Here is a 21493-nt window from a genome sequence, read left to right as displayed (position 1 = left end):
GAGCAATTTGGAAAGAAAAGGGATATCTCACAGTAAAAAATTCCCCTATTAAACACACACAGGAGATTTCACATTTCCTCCAAGCTGTTCAAAAGCCCTCTGAGGTAGCTGTTTTCTTTTGCAAAGGCCACCAGAAAGGAGAAACTGATCATGCTGTGGGAAATCACCTGGCAGACACAGCAGCAAAGAATGCTGCTCACCAGTTGACTATGCTGGCCCCTCTACTCCCACAGCCCCCAGATTCCTTCACACCCTCATACAGCCCTCAGTAACAGGCCCTTGAAAAGGAAAGAGGATACTTTCTTTCCTCCTCTGGGTGGTTTCAAACACCTTCAGGACAACTTCTTATTCCAGAGGAAAGTCAGTGGAAGCTTCTTTTTGTCTTACACCAGGCCACATACCTAGGGAAGAATGCCCTCTGGTCTCTGATAAAGCCCATTTTTACTGACAGTAAGCTAGGAGAAACCATCAGACAAGTCTGTCAGACCTGCCCAACCTGTGCTCAGGTGAATCCTGAAGGGGCAGTCAAACCTCCTCCCCTTTTAAAACCTGTTCAGAGGAGGGGTACCTACCCAGGTAAAGATTGGTAGATAGATTTTACACATGTGCCCCCATGTAAGGGTTTCATATTTCTTTTGGTTTTGGTTGACACCTTTATTAATTAGGTAGATGTTTGCCCTTGCAGAAATGAAAAGGCTCAGGAGGTATCAAAGTTCCTATTAAAGGAAATCATACCTCATTTTTGCTTGCCTGGCTCCTTACAGAGCAACAATGGCCCAGCTTTTATTTCGAAGATACCCTAGGCAGTGGCAAAGACACTTAAAATCAATTACCACCTTCACTCAGCCTGAAATCCAAAATCCTCTGGTAAAGTAGAGAAAATGAACCATACCTTTAAGCAGATCCTTACTAAGCTATGCATAGAAACCTGAGAAGATTGGGCTAAGAATCTCCCCATTGGGCTAAGAGTCTGAATCACACCTCGGGAAAATATCAAGCTTAGTCCCTTTGAACTCATGTATGGGAAGCCCTTCCTAACCTCTGACATCCTGGTGGACCCAAAACAGCATTTAATTACCCAATTTGCAACTCAGTTAGGAGCTGTCAGAAATGCTCTAACTGAATATGCCAATAAGTATCTCCCAACACCTCTTGACAATGAAAAGGAGTGTCCTGCTGCAGTACAACCTGGAGATTGGTTCTACTTAAAGTCATGGAAAACCCAAAAGGGAGAATAGACATCAAATGGAAGGGACCCTACTGAACCATACTCATCACTCCAAAGGCAATAAAACTTGAAGGTCTCCCCAGCTGGACTCATAATTGTAGGATTAAACCATTACCACCTCTTGCTTCTCTCCAAAGACTCCAGAAAATGCCTGTGAGCCATTGGAGGATATCAAGCTAATGTTTAGAAAGGGTCCAGCCCACTACAGTAAAAAGGATAAAAAGAGGTGAAATTATAACTGCCCTTTTTATTTTGGCCTTGACATAGTCATCTTTAATTCCTACCAGGGAGATTGTCTTTTATCTGTTTTTTTTTTTTTTTTTTTTTTTGTGACTGTTTGGTTTTTGTTTGTTTAACCTCCTTGCCAGGTTTTCTCCTCCAGGGTTAAAGCCATCAACCTTTGGATGACTACTAAGGCTATGCAAATCTCAGATTGAATCCAAGTTCCCCAGCCCACTGAACATGGCATCATCCATGTTCCAGAGTCTGACACCTTGAACGTGAAGTCTGACCCCCTTGAACTGGACCCAGAAAGGCAAGGACAGCTCTACGCCCCTTGCCAACAGGAAGAACTTTCAGAAGCTGAGACCTTTGCACTTTACCCCAAAGGAAATTGGGTCCCATATGTTTGAGAGGGGAATGATGAAATAGAGGCTCTGGAAGTCCCCTTGAGCTCTCCTTGAGTCCTTGAGGTACATACTCTGGGAACCTCCCTTGGACTCTTGATTAAATTGTCTCATTTGATGAGGCATTTGCATGAGGCAATAAGCCTTAAATTGTGACTGGGCCCAGACCTCCAGGCTAGTTACTAACTTCTAACTACTAGCCTAGTTACTAGCCTAACCCTCCATTGTCCATCTGATTTCCACCCTTGAGCCAATCAAAATATCAATACCCTCTTGAACTGGCCTAGCCCACCATTGTCTGTAGCTTCCAGCTACCTCCCACCTTTAATCACTCATTGACCTCATTAACTCCTCCTGAAGACCCTCCCCAAACTCCTCCTCTAGACCACCCCTAGATTCCTCCCACAACCTTCTGTATATAAAACTCTATCTCACACTATGTGGTATGAGAGTGCCATAGAAGAGGGAGAGGGCCAAAGAATAGAGAGAGCACCACAGAATGCCATAGAATGGTTAGAGCTCCATAGAATGACCTAGCACAGACTTACTCTGTGTCTAATGCAAACGAACTTTTAATACATTTTACTTTTCTTTGGCTGAGGAGACTTGGGTAAAATTCATTTGGCAGGACCTGGTGTGTTGGTATTTTGGGGTCTCCAGAGCAACCCCAACCCTCTTAGTGGGTACCCTCTTCAACCTCTAGTTAGATTTTTAGTTAACCCTTTATTTTATCAGGAAGGTATTTTTGAGGTTTCAAGTTCAACCAAGACATTTTACAGATAAGGGAATTGAGACCCAGAAGATAATTTCCCAGACATGCCATTGTTAGTAAGTGAAAGTTGAGCTGAGATTTGAATCTCATGTAGGTGGTACGGGGGATGGAGTGCTGGGCCTGGAGTCAGAAAGAATGCTCTTTGTTAGTTCAAATCTAGCCTAAGGCACTTACTAGCTGTGTGATCCTAAGCAATCACTTACCCTTGTCTGCCTCATTTTTCTGATCTGTAAAATGAACTGGAGAAGGAAATAGCAAACTGCTCTAGTATCTCTGCCAAGAAAACACAAAGAGTTGGACAAAAAGGGGTCACAAAGAATTGGACACGATTGAAAAACAAGTAAAACAACAAGAATTTCTGACTTGGAGTAGCTCTTTCCACAATAACACTCTCTTTAAATCTCAATTGCTTTGGCCAAAGGAAAAAACAAAGACTTGGAGTAGGCTGATCTCTAAAGCCAATTCTGGCTCTGAAATGCTATGACTGTAATTTGATACTGGGAGAAAATGGAGCAATGAGTATTAATTACATTGAATTTGATTACAAGACATACCCCAAATGGAAAGAGTCATACTGAGTAAAGGAAAAGAATTGGGAAAACAAAGACAATACTAGGCTTACATCTATCATTTTCCTGGTTCATCTTCCTCCCCTAGGTGCCTTTCATATTCATTGTAGTCTTCATTGTAATTCAACTGTGAAGAGGCCAACAAACAAAAGTGTCCAGACTCTGAAGTCAGTAAATTGGATAAGGCAAGAGAATACCAGTGATGAAAAGCAAATATATTCAATCATCTTCTCCTACTGGCTCAAACATAAGACAGGAAGTGTAGATTTGCACCCTTTGAGAATCTTCCATGCAATCTATATATCTGGCTTCTAACTGAAGCTGGCCTACATTCCTTTGCTCTGTTTTTGAACTTTCACCCATTTGAGAAACAATGCAGCTGCCAAAAAAGGTGGGACTCAATTAATTAAGATTGCAGCATTTGATGATTACTTTATAGGTTCCCTGGTTAAAAATGTATCCTGTGGAAATCTGAAACTCCACAGTAAAACTAATGATGTTGGGGAGGGTGGGAAAGAATGTATGACAGTTGAACACCTGTCTTAAGAGGCCATGGTCACAAGTTCAATTCATATGTATTTAAATGTTGAATAGGGCATGCATAAAATCATTCTCCTCAATTATCTTTGTTCTGAGGACCCCACACTCTAGTTCACCATTTGGACACTTTGGGAATGTTTAAAACCTTAGATGTTTCCTACCCCCACAGGCATGGCTCAGCCCTGTGAGTGCTTGTGGTTTGAGATGATGAGACAACCCCCTCTAGCCACTGATCAGGTGATCAGGAAGAGTCAATAACTCAGTGGCTCTTTAAAAAGGCACTCTTAGATTCTGTGGCAAATACTTGTATGAAGGAAGAGAGAAGAGAGAGTTCTTCCCTCCATACCAGCAGAAATGGTGGGCTGTAAAGCACCTGGCAGTTAAAAGCCCATGTCCAACCTAGGTGAAAGACTGATTCAAGGTTTGAGACTTTCCCCTACTAATGTTTATTCCTTTCTATTCTTAGGTGAATGAATGTCAATCCTCAGATTTAGAGGCCACTTCAATAGTTTGAGATTGGTGGTTCTGAGTCTTTTGGTGGGATTTGACTGGTGATAAAGTAATAAATTTTTGGCAACTACTACAATATTCTTGGATCATGGAAAAAGGATGATCCTAAATGCTGGCATGGATTGCCAGAAGATGTCTTCTGTGAGGAGAAAAATTCAGACCATAAGAGAAAAGAAAAATTCCCATTCAGCAAACCTGCAAAATGTCTCCTGTTTCATTGAGACTGAAGTATCAATGTCCTGGGAGAATGTAACAAAAGTTATTTTTACCACTTGTTAAAATTTGTTTCTGTCAGATGTGTGCTTATGTTTTATGCTTAGTCTTTCTTTTATGGATAGGAAATAAATACCTGGCCCATATCTATTTCATATTGTACACTGAGTTCCTTTCCACTGTCCCTTTGGAGAGAACTAAGACATGGTCCAAAACTCTAAGTCATAAGAAATTTCTGCCCAGGGCAGTAGAGTAGGAGTTTAAGGAGCTATAGAGTGTGAAAGAGGAACCTAGAGGCTCCCCTAGGACTAAACCCATTATTACTGCATGTTTGCATCTGGAGAAGATGGTCTTTCAGCAGGAAAAAATTGGGCAGATGAGTGCCCCACTCCCTTGTCATTCATCAATAACTTCCAAAACTCACAAGGAGTATTTATCTTTCAAAAGAATGAAATCTTCTGTTGGCTAAAGCCATACCTCTGCCATCTTTTGTAAGTGCTCTGTGGCCAGAGTGCCAGAGTGAGAAATCATAACAACAGAACAACAATAATGTAAAATCACCAGACCAAGTGATAGTAACCCAATTCTTATCCAATCTTTGTGTTCTTAGGAGAATACAAAGATTCCACTTGTATACCACTTTAATATTTTGCTTTAAAAAAACTACTTAGGAGGAAAAGACTACAAATCCACTTAAGCAGTCACTGAAATAAAAAAGGATGGTTTTGCCCAGTTAGCTCAGCCTGAGACTGTTATAAGAAAGGCAATGACTTCAGTAGAGCATCTGCAGATAGGAGTAATGGCTACCTACACATTCATATCTGGCTTTGCACATACTGTTTTTCAATTAGTTTCAATGTGTTTCACTAACTGAATTTTAAATAGATAAGTAGGAATAAAAATGTAATGACTTTTGGGAAGGGAAGACCTTGGTATGGGCACATGCATGCGTATGTGTACACACACACACACACACACACACACACACTGCTTCATTTGCAAAATTCCCTCTGCTAAGAGTGTTACTATTTCTTTGGAAAGACTAACTACAGAACCTCCATATAGGAATGGAAATTCTTGCCATGCTGAACTCACATGTAGATTTTGAATGACATAGCTACTAAAGTCATTCCTTCCAATGCTTCTTGCTTTTTTAAAGCTCATGTTTCTTCATCTCCTAAGCTGCACAATCTTTTCTGAGGAAAAAGAAATTGCTTTATGCCCATCTGATCCATCTGCCCCACATCTTTCTTCTCTGAAATCCCACAAACATACTTGTTTTATTGCCTGGAGCGCTTTTTGCCTATTCATCTGTCTATCTCATTATAATGTTTCCGTTTAAACCTATAGAGCTGTTTTCGAATCCTGATTCTGTCATACCTTCCAGTGCAGAGGGTGCAGAAGAAAACATCACTTTCTTGCTGTCAGATTGGATACATTCTAGAATTTATGTAGAAGTCAGAAATAGTCTTTCTATTTCCTAGTATGATATATATGAGTAACCCCAACAAATTGCTCATGATCTTAGTTGTGATACCTGTGGCAGAGCCATGCTAGTACTTTGTAGCTGTGTGACCTGGGGTAAAACACAAAATATCTCTGAGTCTCAGTTTCCTCATCTTTAAAAAAGAGCTAATAATTCCTGTGATACTTACCTCATTGGAGTATTGTGAGGATTACATGATCATGTTAAGATAATGTTTATAAAATGCTTTAAAAAAAAACACCTTCAGATAAAAATGATCTAGGTAGAAGTCACTATCTTGATATTATTTTATACTTAATGTTCTGCAGACAATTATGCAGAGGGCCAAATTAAAGCAGCATGATACAGTGGAAATATCAGTAGCCCTCTAGTTATTGAACCTGCGTTTAAATCCCACCTCTGATACTAGCTGTGGGGCACTCGACAAGTCACTAAAATTCGCTGAAAAATAAGTTTCCTGCTCTGTAAAATGAGGAGATTGGACTTGATGAGCTGTGTAGTTTCATTCACTTCTAACTCTTGAAATAGAAAGTCATCAATTTCAAATTACTAGTAAGAGAAATACAAATCAAAATAACCTTGAGGTTTCATGTAACACAGGAAATCTGCAAAGATGACAAAAGATGGAAATTCAATTGATATTAGAAGGATTGTGGAAAGACAAGAAAACTAAGGAACTGTTGGTGGAAATGGGAATTAATACAACCATTCTGGAAAGAAATTTGGATATATGCAAATAAAGTAGCTAAAATCTCCATCCCCTTTGAATTCAGAGATTCTACTTTTAGGTAAATACCAAAAGAGGAAATTGGCCAAAAATTTTACATGGCAAATTTATATATGCTCATATGCCAAAATATTAATAAAAACATTTATTGTTGTAGCAAAGTAATAAAAACAAAAGTAGATAACCATTAATTAGTGGATGGCTAAACAAAGTTTGATACCTAAATCAATAAAATAACATTGGTCCACAAGAAATGATGGAAATAATCAATAGAGAAAAAGGTAGAAAGATATGAAATGAAGCAACATGAAGGAAAGTAGAACTAGAGCGAGAAATTGCAACACTGGAAAAATGCAAATAGAAAGGACAAAAGACAACATTGGAGGTAAAACTAAATGTTACAAAATTATAATGACCAAGCTTGACCAGAAGAAAGAGATATGAGAAGACAGTGCCTCCAAATCCTTTGCAGAGGTGGGGGTTTCTAGGTATGGAACACTGTATATTATATGCTGATTGGTTTTATTAAATCTTCTATTTTCCTCTTTCCTATTTATTCTTTGTTATAAGAAATTACTCTCTGGGAAGAGGGAAGGAAAGGGGGAAATGTAAGTAATGTAAAAACAAAAGATATTTAAAAAAACACTGTTCTCAAATTTTTACGAACCAATGTTAGGTCTAGGAGATAGCGGATAATAGTTTTGTCTGTGAAAATGTTCTGGTTAAAGCACATTTCATTGGTTGAATTCTCAAGGATATATATACATTTTTTTTAAAGCAATTGGGGTTAAGTAACTGGCTCAAGGTTACACAGCCAGTTATTTCTGGGTGTGGTAGTATCTGAGCTTGTATTCAATCCCAGGTCATCCCGACTCTGGGGCCGGTGTTCTTACTCACTGAGCCACCTGGCCACCCCTAACCAATTGGGGTTAAGTAACTTGCTCAAGGTTACATGGCCAGGTGTTTCTGGGTGGGTGCTAAGTGTCTGAGCCCGGATTCGATCCCACGTAATCCTGACTCTGGGGCTGATGCTCTTCCTCACTGTGCTACCTGGTCACCTCTCAAGGACATTTTAAGGTCTGTACATGCAGTATGGGGATTTTTTATTTGTCAGACTATCCGTAAAAGTTAGCAAGTTTTTTGGGTATAAGTCCTACACCCACATTACATCTTGCTGAGTATTCAGTAGGTGCTAAACTTTGTACCCTACAGTGATATACTGCAGAGTTCTTACCTCTTCCTTGAATAATCATCATTGATCACCAAATTCAGGATCCTCAAGGATAACCTTTGCTTAATTTCCAATTTCAATGAAATGCTCCCAAATTGTCATCATAAATTCTCATTTCCATAAAAAAATATCACATAGCCATTTTTTACTTTATTGACATATTGTTGCCTGAGTTCATTCAAATGTCCCCAATGTAGGGCTTTTTGATTCCAATTGAATTATTGGCTCTATCAAGCTATTTTTAGTTAAATGTGATGTGATGATGGTGATGAGCAGCTGGCACAGTAGGTGCTTAATAAATGCCAATTATTTTTATTTGACCTGATATTGATGATGATGATGATTCCCTCTTCCACCATGGAACTTAATACAAAATAATAGCTTATATTTGAGAAAAAGCTTCATGTCATGGAGAGAGCCAGTCTTGGCATTATGAAAACGTTAGGTTCAAGTTTTGTTTCTGACGTATACTGGCAGTGTAAGCATGATGAAATCATTCAATCTGTTGAAATCATCCATTCTCTTAGTACCTCTAGGCAATTCTATAAGACTACAAGTAACAAATAACTTGCATATTATCTTTTTTTTGGGGGGCAGGGAGTTCCTATATTGGAATTTTCTCACTAATGAAATCAAAGGATCAAAGGTCCAGACAAAGCTACACACACATACATTGTGTATGTATGTATTTATGTCTATATACATATATGGGCATATTCATATATGCAAATAAAAAACATTAAACATATTGAAATATATAGATAGATTTATCTCTAGTTATATCTAGATCTATCTGTATGTATGTAAATATGTATTTATTTCCTTCATGAATTCCCTTTGAGCTAAGGTGCTGACTGAATTTTCACTTCTGTGAGCCCCATCTCCCAGAACAGAAAGATCTACATAATGCTGACTAAGTAGAATATTCACTCTCCCTGAGTGGTGGTGGGAAAAAAGACAAGCCCGAAGGGAAAAGCAATAGGATACTCTCTGTTCCCACCAAGAAACAATTTAGTTCTCAGTGACTCACAGGTTAGATTTTAGATTTTTCTGTTGCAAAAGATAAATGTTAACTACCACAAGAAAAAACAGTGCCTTGACTAGTACTGACAGATCAAGATTAAGGAGGGATTCCCCCCCCCTTCTTATCAAAGAGTTTTATTATTGGTAGATGGAGATTATTGGGATTAGATAGCCAATTGAGAATTGATCATCAGGGCCCTTCTGGTTGATTGCATTCAACAGTGACACAGAAACTAGGGAGAGTTTGCTCTGTACAATTCTGTTGTAAATTGTCATTTATGTTGTACTCAAGGATATCTTAAAAATATATCTCATCAGTGGGCGGCTAGGTGGTGCAGTGAATAGAGCACTGGCCCTGGAGTCAGGAGGACCTGAGTTCAAATGCAGCCTCAGACACTTAACACAAAAACTAGCTGTGTGACCTTTGGCAAGTCACTTAACCCCAATCACCCTGCTAAAAGCAAAAAATAAATAAATAAATGAATGAATGAATAAATAGATTGAAAAATAAATGAATGAATAAAGAATAAGTAAATAAATAATTTAATTAATTAATAAAAATATATTTCAACCAGAAAATGGGGTGATGTACTCCCTGGTGTGCTATTAACAAGAACTTACTTTCAGACCTTAGAGTCTTGTAACTTGTTGGTTTCTCAAAACTGTGTTTCCATATGATTGCAGCAATGTCAACTAAAATTTTGAACTGTTATTCTAGGAAATAGTTATCCTATTAAATCACAGCATCAAGTTTCTGCTTGCACAGAAATTAATCAATCAAATGCCTCATACTAAGATATCGTTAGGGAAAGTGAAGCTTTCATACTTGATCTGGAATGTGAAACCCTTTGTAGTGGGTTAATAGTCTGGATATGTTACTCAAGATTCTTAACATATAGGTATGTGTATAAAGTATGTATTTGTAGCTTGAAGGGTATTTGTCTCTCATCTACTTAGAAGTTCAACTGTTTTCCACATACTCTGACCCATTTTTCATCACAGACAGGTTGTAAGTAGAGAATTTGAGACTCAGAGAGCTTAAAAAGACATTTTAAAGTTTAGTCACCCAGTATTATTTTCAATATCAACTTCATATTTGAACTGTAGGCATACACTTTCCCCAGGGTCAAGCAACACTGTTATCCTTCTATAGCTATATTAGTAGTCTGTTACAGAATGCCATACTACCAGATCTTGATCCCTATGGGCTTGAACTGGCATGAACCATACAACCAGTAGGGATATCATTTGTTATCATCTATGCTGTTGCCTATGGGAAGGAAATATAACAGGAAATTTTAATAATCTTTTTTTCTTTCCAAAAAAAAACCTGTCTTGACCCTTTCTTTTTGTAGTAAATCAATAAAGACTTCAAGTCCTAGCTAAAAGCCCACTTTCAATGAAAAGCATGTCCTGTTCCCCATTAATGCTACTGCCTTCTCTCTATTGCTTATCCTTTACATATCTTGCTTGTAAATTGTTGTTGTCTTTTTTTTTAATGTTGTCTCTACCTTTATATTTCAGGCTTCATAAGATCAGGGATAACTTTTGGAATTTCTTTGTATCCTTAGCACTTAGCACAATGCCTGGCTTATAGAAGGTGCTTAAAAAAATGCTTCTTGACTAAATAACTGAATTGATTTTGTAGTTAGAAAGTACATTGTCTTGATCCTAAACTATATTTCAAATTAAACTGATTTACTAAACATACTATTTTGTGTTCTTGCAGATATCTACCATTGACAATCTTTTCCCCAAGCTAAATAGATTTTAATTTCCTCGCTGGATCAATGTTTCAGATGCAAGGAGTCCTATCACAAAGTAGAAACAGAAAAAAAATACTCATCATCACTACCACCTTCTTCCTCTGCTCCAGCATTGTGACTCCAAATGCTCCTGCATTACCATAGTTCTATAACTAGATCTATTCCCTGCCCATCCTACCTCCATTAGAAGTATATATCAAAGAAACATAGCCAAAATTAACAATACAGTGCAAACTCAAAATACCTAGTTCAATTAGCTGCTCTTCTATGCTGGAAAAAACCCACTGGATTTGAAATCAGAAAGCCTATGTTGAATTCTAGATCTACCAGTATGATCATGGACAAATCATTTAATATCTCTGGACCTCAACTTTCTTATCTGCAAAATAGAGAGCGTGAATTATTTGATCTCCATCTTCCCTTCTTTGATATGAGCAATATTCTAACTCCTACAGTCATACAATGTAGGATAGTTTTGTTGTGTTTTTTTTTTTTTTTCATAAAAGATACTGAATTGTCATTTGCTCATGGGATTAAAGGTTGAAGCTTTTTATATCCCTTTTTGGTTGCCTGACTCCAAAATGGCCACGAGAAACTCCACACATACTAAAATAATTGACTGGTAGATCATGACGAGCAATTCAAAAAAGGGGGTTTCAATTAGCTGGATCAATCTGAGTGATCTTCTTTGGCTATTCTTGTTGTAAAACTTTCTGCCATGGCTAAGTAAATCTTTTGTTAACTATTGAATGGCATATGAGCATATTATTTTGTTTCAAAATAAAATCAATTTTGAGTTGAATATGCAATTGAATATACATTATTTTAATTTAATACAAAATTGATCCTATACTTTAAGAGAAGAGTCTTGAATTAGGCTCAGTCCAAAACATCTTTCAACTCTCACATCCTATGACACTAATCAGAGAATATACATATTTCTAATATCTTCTACTTTCTAAATGAGACAGATTTTGACCAACCAACATGTTACTTTATCTCCTAAATCATCTACACTGAACTATGTAGCCTATTGTCATAGTACAATGGATAGAACTTTGGTTCTAGAGTCAGAAGAACTGTCCAGAAATGTTGGCATTGCTATTTGTAGCATTCATTTTTATGTGAAACCAAATCTCTTTTGTACTCAAGTCCCTCATAGGTACAATGTGGGGTTTGGAAAAAATTGTCCAGATCTAAACTTATGGTTCTATGAACTGTTATGTATATACATATGCTGGAAAACAAAGATTTGAAGATTGCTTTAATTAGGGTACAATTCAAGCAACAGTGATTGAATGATAATGAGAGTTCAAAAGTTTTCTTATTTCAAACTGTATCTCCACTGCTCCAGAATAACGGGAATAAGTGATAATCATGTCCTAGAATCATGAAGGGGCTATTCTGCTTATGTTTTGAATAACCCAAATCACTTTTACCATAATTTTTTTTAATTTTCCATTCTCTATAATATTTTGTCTGTCCACAGATGGTAAGAATTTTGATTGTCGTCCATTTCTGTCTCTAATGTATTCTCTCCTCTTCGCATCAAATTAATGAAATGGGGTCCCACTAGTCCTTCACTTCACATGGAATGACCCCACTCAACATTGCTGTCCTCTTTTTTTATAAGCTTTAAAACTCTTGCGATAATTCTCCACCTTCCTAGGGCTAATCTGTCAGCCCTAGGTATTCACCTAACCCATGAGTACATATATTCTTCACTCAAAGGAAGAGCAGTTAGAGTGTTGTTTTGTTCCATATAAAAATAGAAAATCAATTCAACAGATTAACTTCAGTTCTCCAAAAAGCAGTCAATACAATTTAATTCAACAAGGAGTTATTGAACAGCACTATGTACAAAGCAGGGTGATGGGTGCTAATGAGGCAAAAAAACAAAACAAAACATTTTGCCTTCAAGGGACTTATATGATGCTTAAGATTAAGTCTCAAATTAATATGAGTTTAAATTATTTTAATTTTAAACTAATATACAAGTCACATGTTTTCACTATATGTTGTAGAAATACTATTTTACTTCAGGAACATGCTTCTCTATCTTCTTCCTGTTATCATTTAGAAAAATCTATGTAAAGCTGGAAGGGATCTCAGGGGCCATTAACTCCAACTTCCTCATAATCTAAATGATGAAACTGAGAACCAGGAAATTTAAGTGATTTGCCCTTGCACTAACTACACAAGTTGTTATTGTCAGAGGCAGCATTTGACCCCAGGTCCTCTGATTCTATGGCTTTGTATGCATTGACAGTTATGTCTCAAATGGGATTCAAGAATCAATAAAAGCATGGGTTTCTTTTTAGTTGTTTCCAAACAAACAAATTAAAAACTTTCCCTCTCCATACTTTGATATGAAAACAGAAAAAAAAAATTACTGCTTATATTTCTTCCTGTTCTCCCTAATCAATGTGCCTAGGATCCAAGCTCAGTATTATTTTAACCATCATGATCAAACTTGATGTCCCTGCCCCGGCAGCTTCCTTAATTTTGTTGTTCAGTGATTTCAGTTACGTTTGGCTTTTTGTGACCTCATTTGGGGTTTTCTTCATAATGACACTTGTGTTATTTGCCATTTTCTTCTTCAGATCATTTTAAAAAATGATGAAACTAAGGCAACCAAGGTTAAATTCCTTGCTTGGGGTCACATGGCCAGTAAGTGCCTAAGGTCAGATTTCAATTAAAGGCGATGAGTCTGAGATTCCTGGTCTGGTACACTATCCACTATACCACCCAGCTGCCCCTGCTTCCTTCATAAACAGTTGTAAAAAAACACTGATTATGTAGTCAGAGGAATTTGATTCCAGTTCTGTCTCTGCCACTTACTTCGTAATTCTTGCATAATCTACTTCCCTTCTTTGGGTTTCTGTCTCCTTACCTTTACAAAGGAGAGGATTAGACTATGGTCTTGAAGTTACTTCTAGCTGTAAGTCTATGATCCTTATGACTGTTCTTGTAAAGGCAGCAAAGCCTGATAATAACTGGGATCCAAGAAACAGATTGTTTATAGAGCAACACATTGATTTTTATATAATGCACAATAAAGATCAAAGTGTATTTGGGCAGTGCACTCAGGATGATGGAAATCTGAATTTTATATAACTAGACTTCTATTACAGTTGTATTTTCATAACCTTAAATTCACAGATTGGAGAATGCCTCATCACACAATGATGTTGTTGGGAGGCTTAGAAAATTACTCCTGTCTCTATCTTTTTGGTAAAGTAAAAGAGACAATGATATGTTGGACTTGTTCCTGTTTCTGAGCATGACTACTTACTTAACACAAAGTTATTCTGGACTTGAATACTGAAGAATTCCAGAATCACTATATTTTGTGATTAATTATCTTTTCCTGAATTTTATCAGTGTGTTGTGCCCTCATAGAAATAAGAATAGTTCTTTTAAAAAATATTCTCCCCAAGACAATTCACAGAACATGACATTGAAAAGGCAGCATCTTTTTTTGCAAACCTTTCCATCTCTGCAGTCTCTGTGGACATTTCAAAAGAGGTAACTAATTAGGCCATTTGTGGTAGTGTATTTTCAAATGGGCTCTGTTGCTGGTGGATTTCCATGATAAAGAAATCAAGAAAAGGTCTTTTCTCTGAGTAATTATCTGAGGTCAAGATCACTGTTATCCAAATATCTTGTCTAGACATCTTAACTTGTTTAATGTAATATAGGGAACACTTTACAAATCACAGATACACAAATTATAGTTTCTAGTATTGATGACAGAAAAAATCATTATCAATTTCAGAACTCTAACCTAGATATGTTCACAAACCTTTTCCTCCATCCTTTCACTGTCTTCCAAATGGTTATTTCGCTTGAATACAATTTTGTGGAGAGATGGAGCCAGAAAGAGAGGGGAGAAATAATCTTTCCCACACATTTTACCTTTGATATATGAGACAGAGAGAGAAATAGAGGGAAAGATTGAGGCTATAGAATTCCTGCTATCTATATCTCCTCAAATGTCTGATTCAAAAGAAGAGAAGAGAACACTAAGTGAAGGGAAGGGTATTCATGTTTTTACCAGGGGATCTCAGAGACTTTTATTTCTTCTTGTTCCATCATTTTCTCAGTGTTTTGTAGTCATTACATAATTTATTTCCCAAACCCTTTCCTTTCCTTTCCTTTCCTTTCCTTTCCTTTCCTTTCCTTTCCTTTCCTTTCCTTTCCTTTCCTTTTCTCTCTCTCCTTTCCTTTTCCTTTTCACTTCTTTTCCTCTTTTTGAGAATATCTCACTCAAGCTGGAAATGTAGTGACCATTCACAACCAGATCAAATTATTAATTGCCATGGGAACTTTAACTTGATACACTTCTGATGCAGGCTGTTTTACTCCTCCTAAGGCATCCTAATACTTTCTCCAATGTGACTAATAAGAAGCTCCAAGGTATACAGACATACAATACCAACACCTGGTCCTGTTGTGATTGTTTAAGAGTGACTGTCTTAGGAAATATTGTAAATGTCTTCTATTTAGTGGATATCTTCCATATGCTGGGCCCACAGACCTACCCTTCACACTTCTGAGGAGGAGGGTGCCTTGTACTAATAACATCAGCCTTGTGGGTACTTTTACCCTGTGATCACAAAGTGCCTTGCCAGGAATTCAAAGATTTATGTAATCTTATCTCAATTAACTTCTAGCATGCCCAGGAGATAGCTTTGGGAAGAGTAGAGTCAATTAATTTGCCCAAGGTCACTTAAGTAGGGTTTTTAAAAACTCAATTGCATGGAACCCTAGGGTTACATGAAAGCTTACTAAGATTTCATGAACATATTTTACAAATGAAGTTGGGCTCCGGGTGATTTGTGAACTCTCTGCTTTTATATTCCCATATTTTTTTCTGTACATTTTCATATACACAAAACTGTACATGCCACACACATATCTATGATGATCATGCTATCACTGGGTATAAATCCTTTCTTTTACTCTATTTTTATGTTGCTTTCATTTTCAGCCTTTATCAACATTTGCTTCTAAATGCAAACAATAACTATGCCATAAAGTTAACAATGTGAAAGTTGCTATCTATAGAGTAATTTTTTCTTACGTGTATGTTACTACAAATTGGATAAGGAAAACAATAAATAGGAAAGTATCAATAACAGTAAAAAGAATTACAACAAAATATATGAAGGAACCAGGTGGTATTATATTTTGATGGCCTCACATTGGACTTTGTTCTGTTACTATAATTAATCATATACATGTATATTTTACCCTAATGGACTCTAATCTACATAAAGGCATGTAACATATCTTGTTGTTCTCTGCATAGCATATATAACATTTGATCTCAGTCCCCCAGACCTGTAATACGTTCTATATTCACTTCTGCCTCTTGGAAATACTAACTCTTTTCTTGTTGGGAGGAGGAGGTTTGGAGGTGGAAGGCAGGGCGGTTGAAGTTAAGTAACTTGCTCAAGGTCACACAACTAGTAAGTGTGTCAAGCATCTGAGGTCAAATTAGAACTCAGGTCCTCCTATCTCCAGGGCTGGTGCCCTATTCTCTGTATCACCTAGATGCCCCATTACTAACTCTTTTCAAGACTCAGCTCAGGTGCCACCTCCTACATGAGACTTTTATTGATTTCCCAGTTTCTTCTACTCAATGCACTACCATGTAATTATGCTTCTTAAAATGTACTATGTAGCTACTTATCTGCATGCTTATTGCATCTCACTAACCCTATCCCCTATCTTAGTAGGATATAAATTCCTTCTAGGGAAGGACTGGTTAACTTTGGTCTCTGTATTCCTTCTCACTTAAAACAGTGCCTTGAACCTAGTAAGTACTTAATAAATGCTTGTTTAATTGAATTGGATCAAATCCTAATTATCTGTATAGCTCCCTCAACACCAAACACAAAGCTTTGTAGGCAATTAATAAATCATTGTTGAAAAATTATTTCAGAATTTCACTAACTTGTTGACTACAACTCAGTATATATTTACATTTTACTTCATTATAATCAACCAACAAGGGCTGGTTACTTATTATCTGCCAAGCACCATTCTAAGCACTGGGAAATAAAACCAAAATGAAACAGTCTACTCAAAAGAGCTTATATTCTAACTGGAGAGACAACATACACATATATACATGTATACACACATATATGCATATAGGTGTACATACACACACATGCACAATTGGTACAAGTTAAATATGAGGCAGTTTGGGGAAACAATGCAGTAGCAGCTAGAAGGTATCAGGAAACGCTTCTTAAAGGAGGCTAAAACTTGAAGGGCACCAGGGATTCCAAGAGGCAGTCATTTGGAGGGAGCACATTCCAGGCAAGGCAGAAATTAGTGCAAAGACATGGGAATGGAAGATGGAGCATTCTACATGTGTGAAAAATAGTGAGTGGGCTAGTATGGGTGGATCACAGGGCAAAGGAAAGAGCTTGATATATAAGAAGACTGGAAATACAGGAAGAGTGGATTGTAGATAGACTTAGATCTGTAGAAGTACTAAAATCTACCAGAAACTCTATGATGAGGGATGGGTTATTTTTTCTACAAGATGCATGGGAGCTATCCTCCAGATTTGATAGTTCAAATGATATAGCTATTGACACAACTTTACAGTTGTATAGAAATTCTTTTTTTCAAAATCCAAAAGCATCTTGAGTCCCTTAGAATCAACAGATACCCAGCTGTCATGAAAGTTAATATACCTTTCAGACCCCAAAATACTAATCTAATTATATACATTTCTCTATGGAGATGAAAGTGGGCTATGACTGCCTGAAATAGGGCTATATTCTTATTAAATATACTTTTAATGCTATTGTTAAATTAACTTCTTAGAAAGGTTTTGCAATGTCTATGAGTGTCCCATGTTTCAGTCTCAAACCTGAACCAGGAGATTGGCATAAGGCATACTTGGCCCTAAATGAATGACAATTGGAGAAATCTAAAGATTGGAAGGAAGAAGACCATATCAAATGGAATTCATTCACCAATGGCTTAAGATAGGGGGAAAAAAGAATAGAGTGACTAGAGAAAGGGATATGGCCTAGAAGGGAATTGTGGGGTCAAGGGATTGGTGGTCACAGTATGAAAAAAGAGTAGAGTTCCTGATAAGGGTAGGGAGAGAGAGAGGAAGACACAGTGAATGGGCATGGCATTGTTTAGTTAGAATTTTGGAGTGGGAGGGTTGAAGGGGTTAAGAATAAGGAATTAGGTGGCAAGGGATGAGGAATGGAGTTTGCATGATCAACTGTAGGGATTAAGAATCAATGGGATGTATAGGGTGTGACCAAATGTGAAAATGTTCATCGTTTATTGGAAAGTCTTATTCCTCTTGCTAAGAGAGGCTGAAGATCAGGCACAAGATATAAAGCACATAGTTAGATGGTTAGAGAGGAGACCATACTTCACTACTCCCCTTCTCTCTGAAGGCTGGAGTTCAGTTGGAAAATGGAGCAGCAGTTTAAAAGTCTTGCTCCCCATTGACTTTCCTCTTCCTCTTCCCTCAAAGCCTAGGCTGAATAAGATTTGGAAGGTCGTTCCTCTTCACAGTAGAGGTTTTCTTTATTGAGGTTGGGAGAGAAAGCTGGCATTAAGAGGTAGGAGTTGCCTTGTGCTGGCATAGATGGAAGTCTGCTCCAGACACCATTCCTAGTTCATTGGTGAAGTGAAGTACTGAAGTGTCCTTTCTTTTTTTTTTCTCTTCTTTTCTTTCTTTCTTTTTTTTTTTTTAAGTTTTGCAAGGGGGAAAGCAGGGCAATTGGGGTTAAGTGACTTGTCCAAAGTCACACGGCTAATAAGTGTGTCAAGTATCTGAGGCCAGATTTGAACTCAGGTCCTCCTGACTCCGGGGCCGGCGCTCTATTCAACTGCACCACCTAGTTGCCCCCAAAGTGTCATTTCTAGATACTATTTTCTTCTGGCTTCTCTGTCTCATTTCAAATGGAGAATTAAAGTCAATATTTTATGTTTCTCCTTCAAACTTTTCTTAACAGTTTCAATAGTATCATTGTCTGATTTTTTAAATAAATGATGAAATCAGTTCCATTTTTTTTCTCTCTGAGGTTGGTAGATATTCTTAGTGGGAGTGGGGTAGGGGTTGGGTAGGATCAGATCTGAGTGCTTTTCGCATCACAGAATAAACTTACTGGAAAGTATTCTTTCCAGCTTTGTTGCTAGGTGCTGCTTGGATTAGGTGATGAGTTGGTGATACTGATTTTATTTTATTAATTACCTGATAAAGAGAGGTAGAGAAACTTAAAAATGGAGTTCCAGGCTTCTTTAAACCTTAAAACCAAGTGAACTGATATGTCACTGTAATTTTGATTCTAAATATGGGTAGCAGGAATTAATTGTCTTCTCTGATTCTGGAGGAAGAAAGATTGGAAATCAAAGAAGAGGATGGCGAATTGGAGGACTGACTTGGTTTGGTCAGATTTTGCCCCTGAGAATTTCTTATTGGTAGAAGAAGTGAGGAGTGCCCAAGCAGCTGGCTGCCACAGCTATAGCTAGTAGTTATTATAATATCAGAAACCTTCTGATTAGTCTTTGGCGGAGCAGACTTCTTTCTCAAAACAATAGGTTTCTTTTTTTGCTATAGGATTGTCCTTTCTTGGAGACTCAATTATTCCTTAAATTACCCAAATTCTAAGGGGTCCCCATAAGACACCATTCCACTGTTATGTTGTTTTCCACTTTAATTTCTGAACAATTACCTAATATGAGTACAACCTTCCTCCAGTATTTCTGAACTCCACCTTCTTCTCCTAGACCAAGGCTACATTGCCCTACCCCTCTGTTTTCAAAGTATGGTCTTTCTTCATTAGAATTTAAGTTCCTAGAGAACAAGGACTCTTTTACTTGATTGTTATTGTGTTCCCAGTCCTTTTTACTGTACCTCACACATTTTAAGCAATTACTTAATAAATGTTCATTCTAGCTATCTAATTCTCGCTCTCTGTCTCTGTCTCTCTGTCTTTCTGTCTCTGTCTCTGTCTCTCTGTCTTTCTGTCTCTGTCTCTGTCTCTCTGTCTCTCTCTTGCTCAAAGATTCCAGAACAGCGAGAGTTAGGGATGAGTGACTGGTCTGCATTTACACAGAAATAAAGTAAAAAACCACACCTAAGTCAGGCAGAAAAGATTTGTGCTACATAGATGGCAAGCCTGTTGTAATAAGTGGTAGTTAGTTTTCACATGGAGCGAAGAACTAGGCTGGGATTGGATAAACATAATTTTCCCAAATCGGGAGTGAGATAGAATGGCCCGCTCTTGAGCAAAATGATATCATAGGTAACATTCTTCTCTTCTGTGTTGTCCTCTTCCCTCTTTCATGACACTGCTAATACTGAATTTCCACCTAACCTCCTGGTGCTTCAAGACCTCACCTTTTTATTTTCCAGCATTCGCCTTTACACTGCCAAACGGAATCAGAAAGCTATTTGCAGCAAAATGGTAAGTATTGCTTCTTTTTATAAAGTAGGACTTCTGACCCCCACAGTGAAAAGACCTTCCCCTATTTTGCCCTGTTAATGAAATAAAAATGAACTCCAAGAGAGGTGAGTCTTGGCAGAGATTTCAGTTAACATTGACTATAGACATTTATTAGGACATTTTGCTGTGACTTGTAGTCCTGTTAACTTTCCTTGTTATTCATTAACATCTCAGAAAAATAAGACAGGATCTGCCTATAGAAATATTCAAAGGAACACTTAGAGAGCCTGATGTTGGCCATTCACTGGCTCAGAATTATATACCAGAAACTCAAATACTATTAAACTGTATCATATGAAAAAAGAATACAGATAGGAGTAACTGTATTGGAATGTGATGACACAATCTCTCATCATCATGAGAATCTCATTTAAAAAATAATTTATAAATATGTTTAAAAAATAATTTATATATTTTTAAAAAAATAATTTATAAATAAATACCCAGGAGAATTTGAATTGCTCAGCCAATAGAGTGCTGGGTCTGAAGTCCGGAAGACCTAAATTCAAATCTGACCTCAGATACTTACTAGCTGTGTGACCCTGATAAGTCACATAATCCTATTTGCCTTAGTTCCTCATCTGCAAAATGAGCTATAGAGGGAAATGGTAAACTACTATACTATATTTGTCAAGAAAACCCCAAATGGGGTCCTGAAGAGTCAGACACAAATGAAAAATTATGGAACAACAACAATAATAAAAATACCTGACAGAGAGGGATTGTTAGTCTTGGAGGCTTGGGAAGAGGCAATAAATATTTGGGAAGCATCTGCTATATGCCAGGCACAATGTGAGCATAGTACAGTGCTTTAGAAACTCTGGGAGGGAGATGGCATAATGATCACCATTTTACAGTTTACACAATTTACACCATTTACATACTGAGGCAGACAGATATTAAGTGACTTGTCTAGGGTCATTCAGTTTAGTAACAGGTTAATTTGGACTTAGATCTCCCTGCCTCCACGTCTAGCACTCTATCCGTTGGGCCACTTAGCAACCTAGTCCTAACTCAAACACATACTAGTTGGGTGAACCTAAGCAAATCATCTCAGTTCTAATGGCCTCTGGCAACTTTCTAAGACTATTAGTTGGAAAAATAGTAATTATCTGCATTGGTAGAGGGTGTTCCTTATCCAGAAGTTCCCCACACCTGTCCAATCACCCCCAAATCTGACCTAGACACTAATCAAATGCCATGGAACTGAAAATCTAAGAAGCAATCTATTTCAAACTAGATCCAAGTAAAATCTACACACACACACACACACACACACACACACACACACACACACACACA

General features: G+C 37.4%; 1 protein-coding gene across 1 annotated transcript in view; it reads right to left on the bottom strand.

The window, feature by feature from the left end:
* Window positions 1–21493, bottom strand: part of IL1RAPL1 (interleukin 1 receptor accessory protein like 1) — a 1610170-nt gene that overhangs the window by 1366848 nt on the left and 221829 nt on the right. Inside the window, exon 2 of the mRNA XM_069065664.1 lies at window positions 2830–2899. Within this exon, the coding sequence (XP_068921765.1) occupies window positions 2830–2844 (15 nt within the window). The 5' untranslated portion in view covers window positions 2845–2899. The remainder of the gene's footprint in view (window positions 1–2829; window positions 2900–21493) is intronic.

This window comes from Petaurus breviceps, unplaced genomic scaffold, assembly GCF_028583685.1.
Source record: "Petaurus breviceps papuanus isolate PSGF00001 unplaced genomic scaffold, PetGlider_PUasm1.0 90696, whole genome shotgun sequence".
NCBI lineage: Eukaryota > Metazoa > Chordata > Mammalia > Diprotodontia > Petauridae > Petaurus > Petaurus breviceps.
Note: the sequence above shows the minus strand (reverse complement) of the source record. Positions and strands in the feature narration are given on the sequence as shown.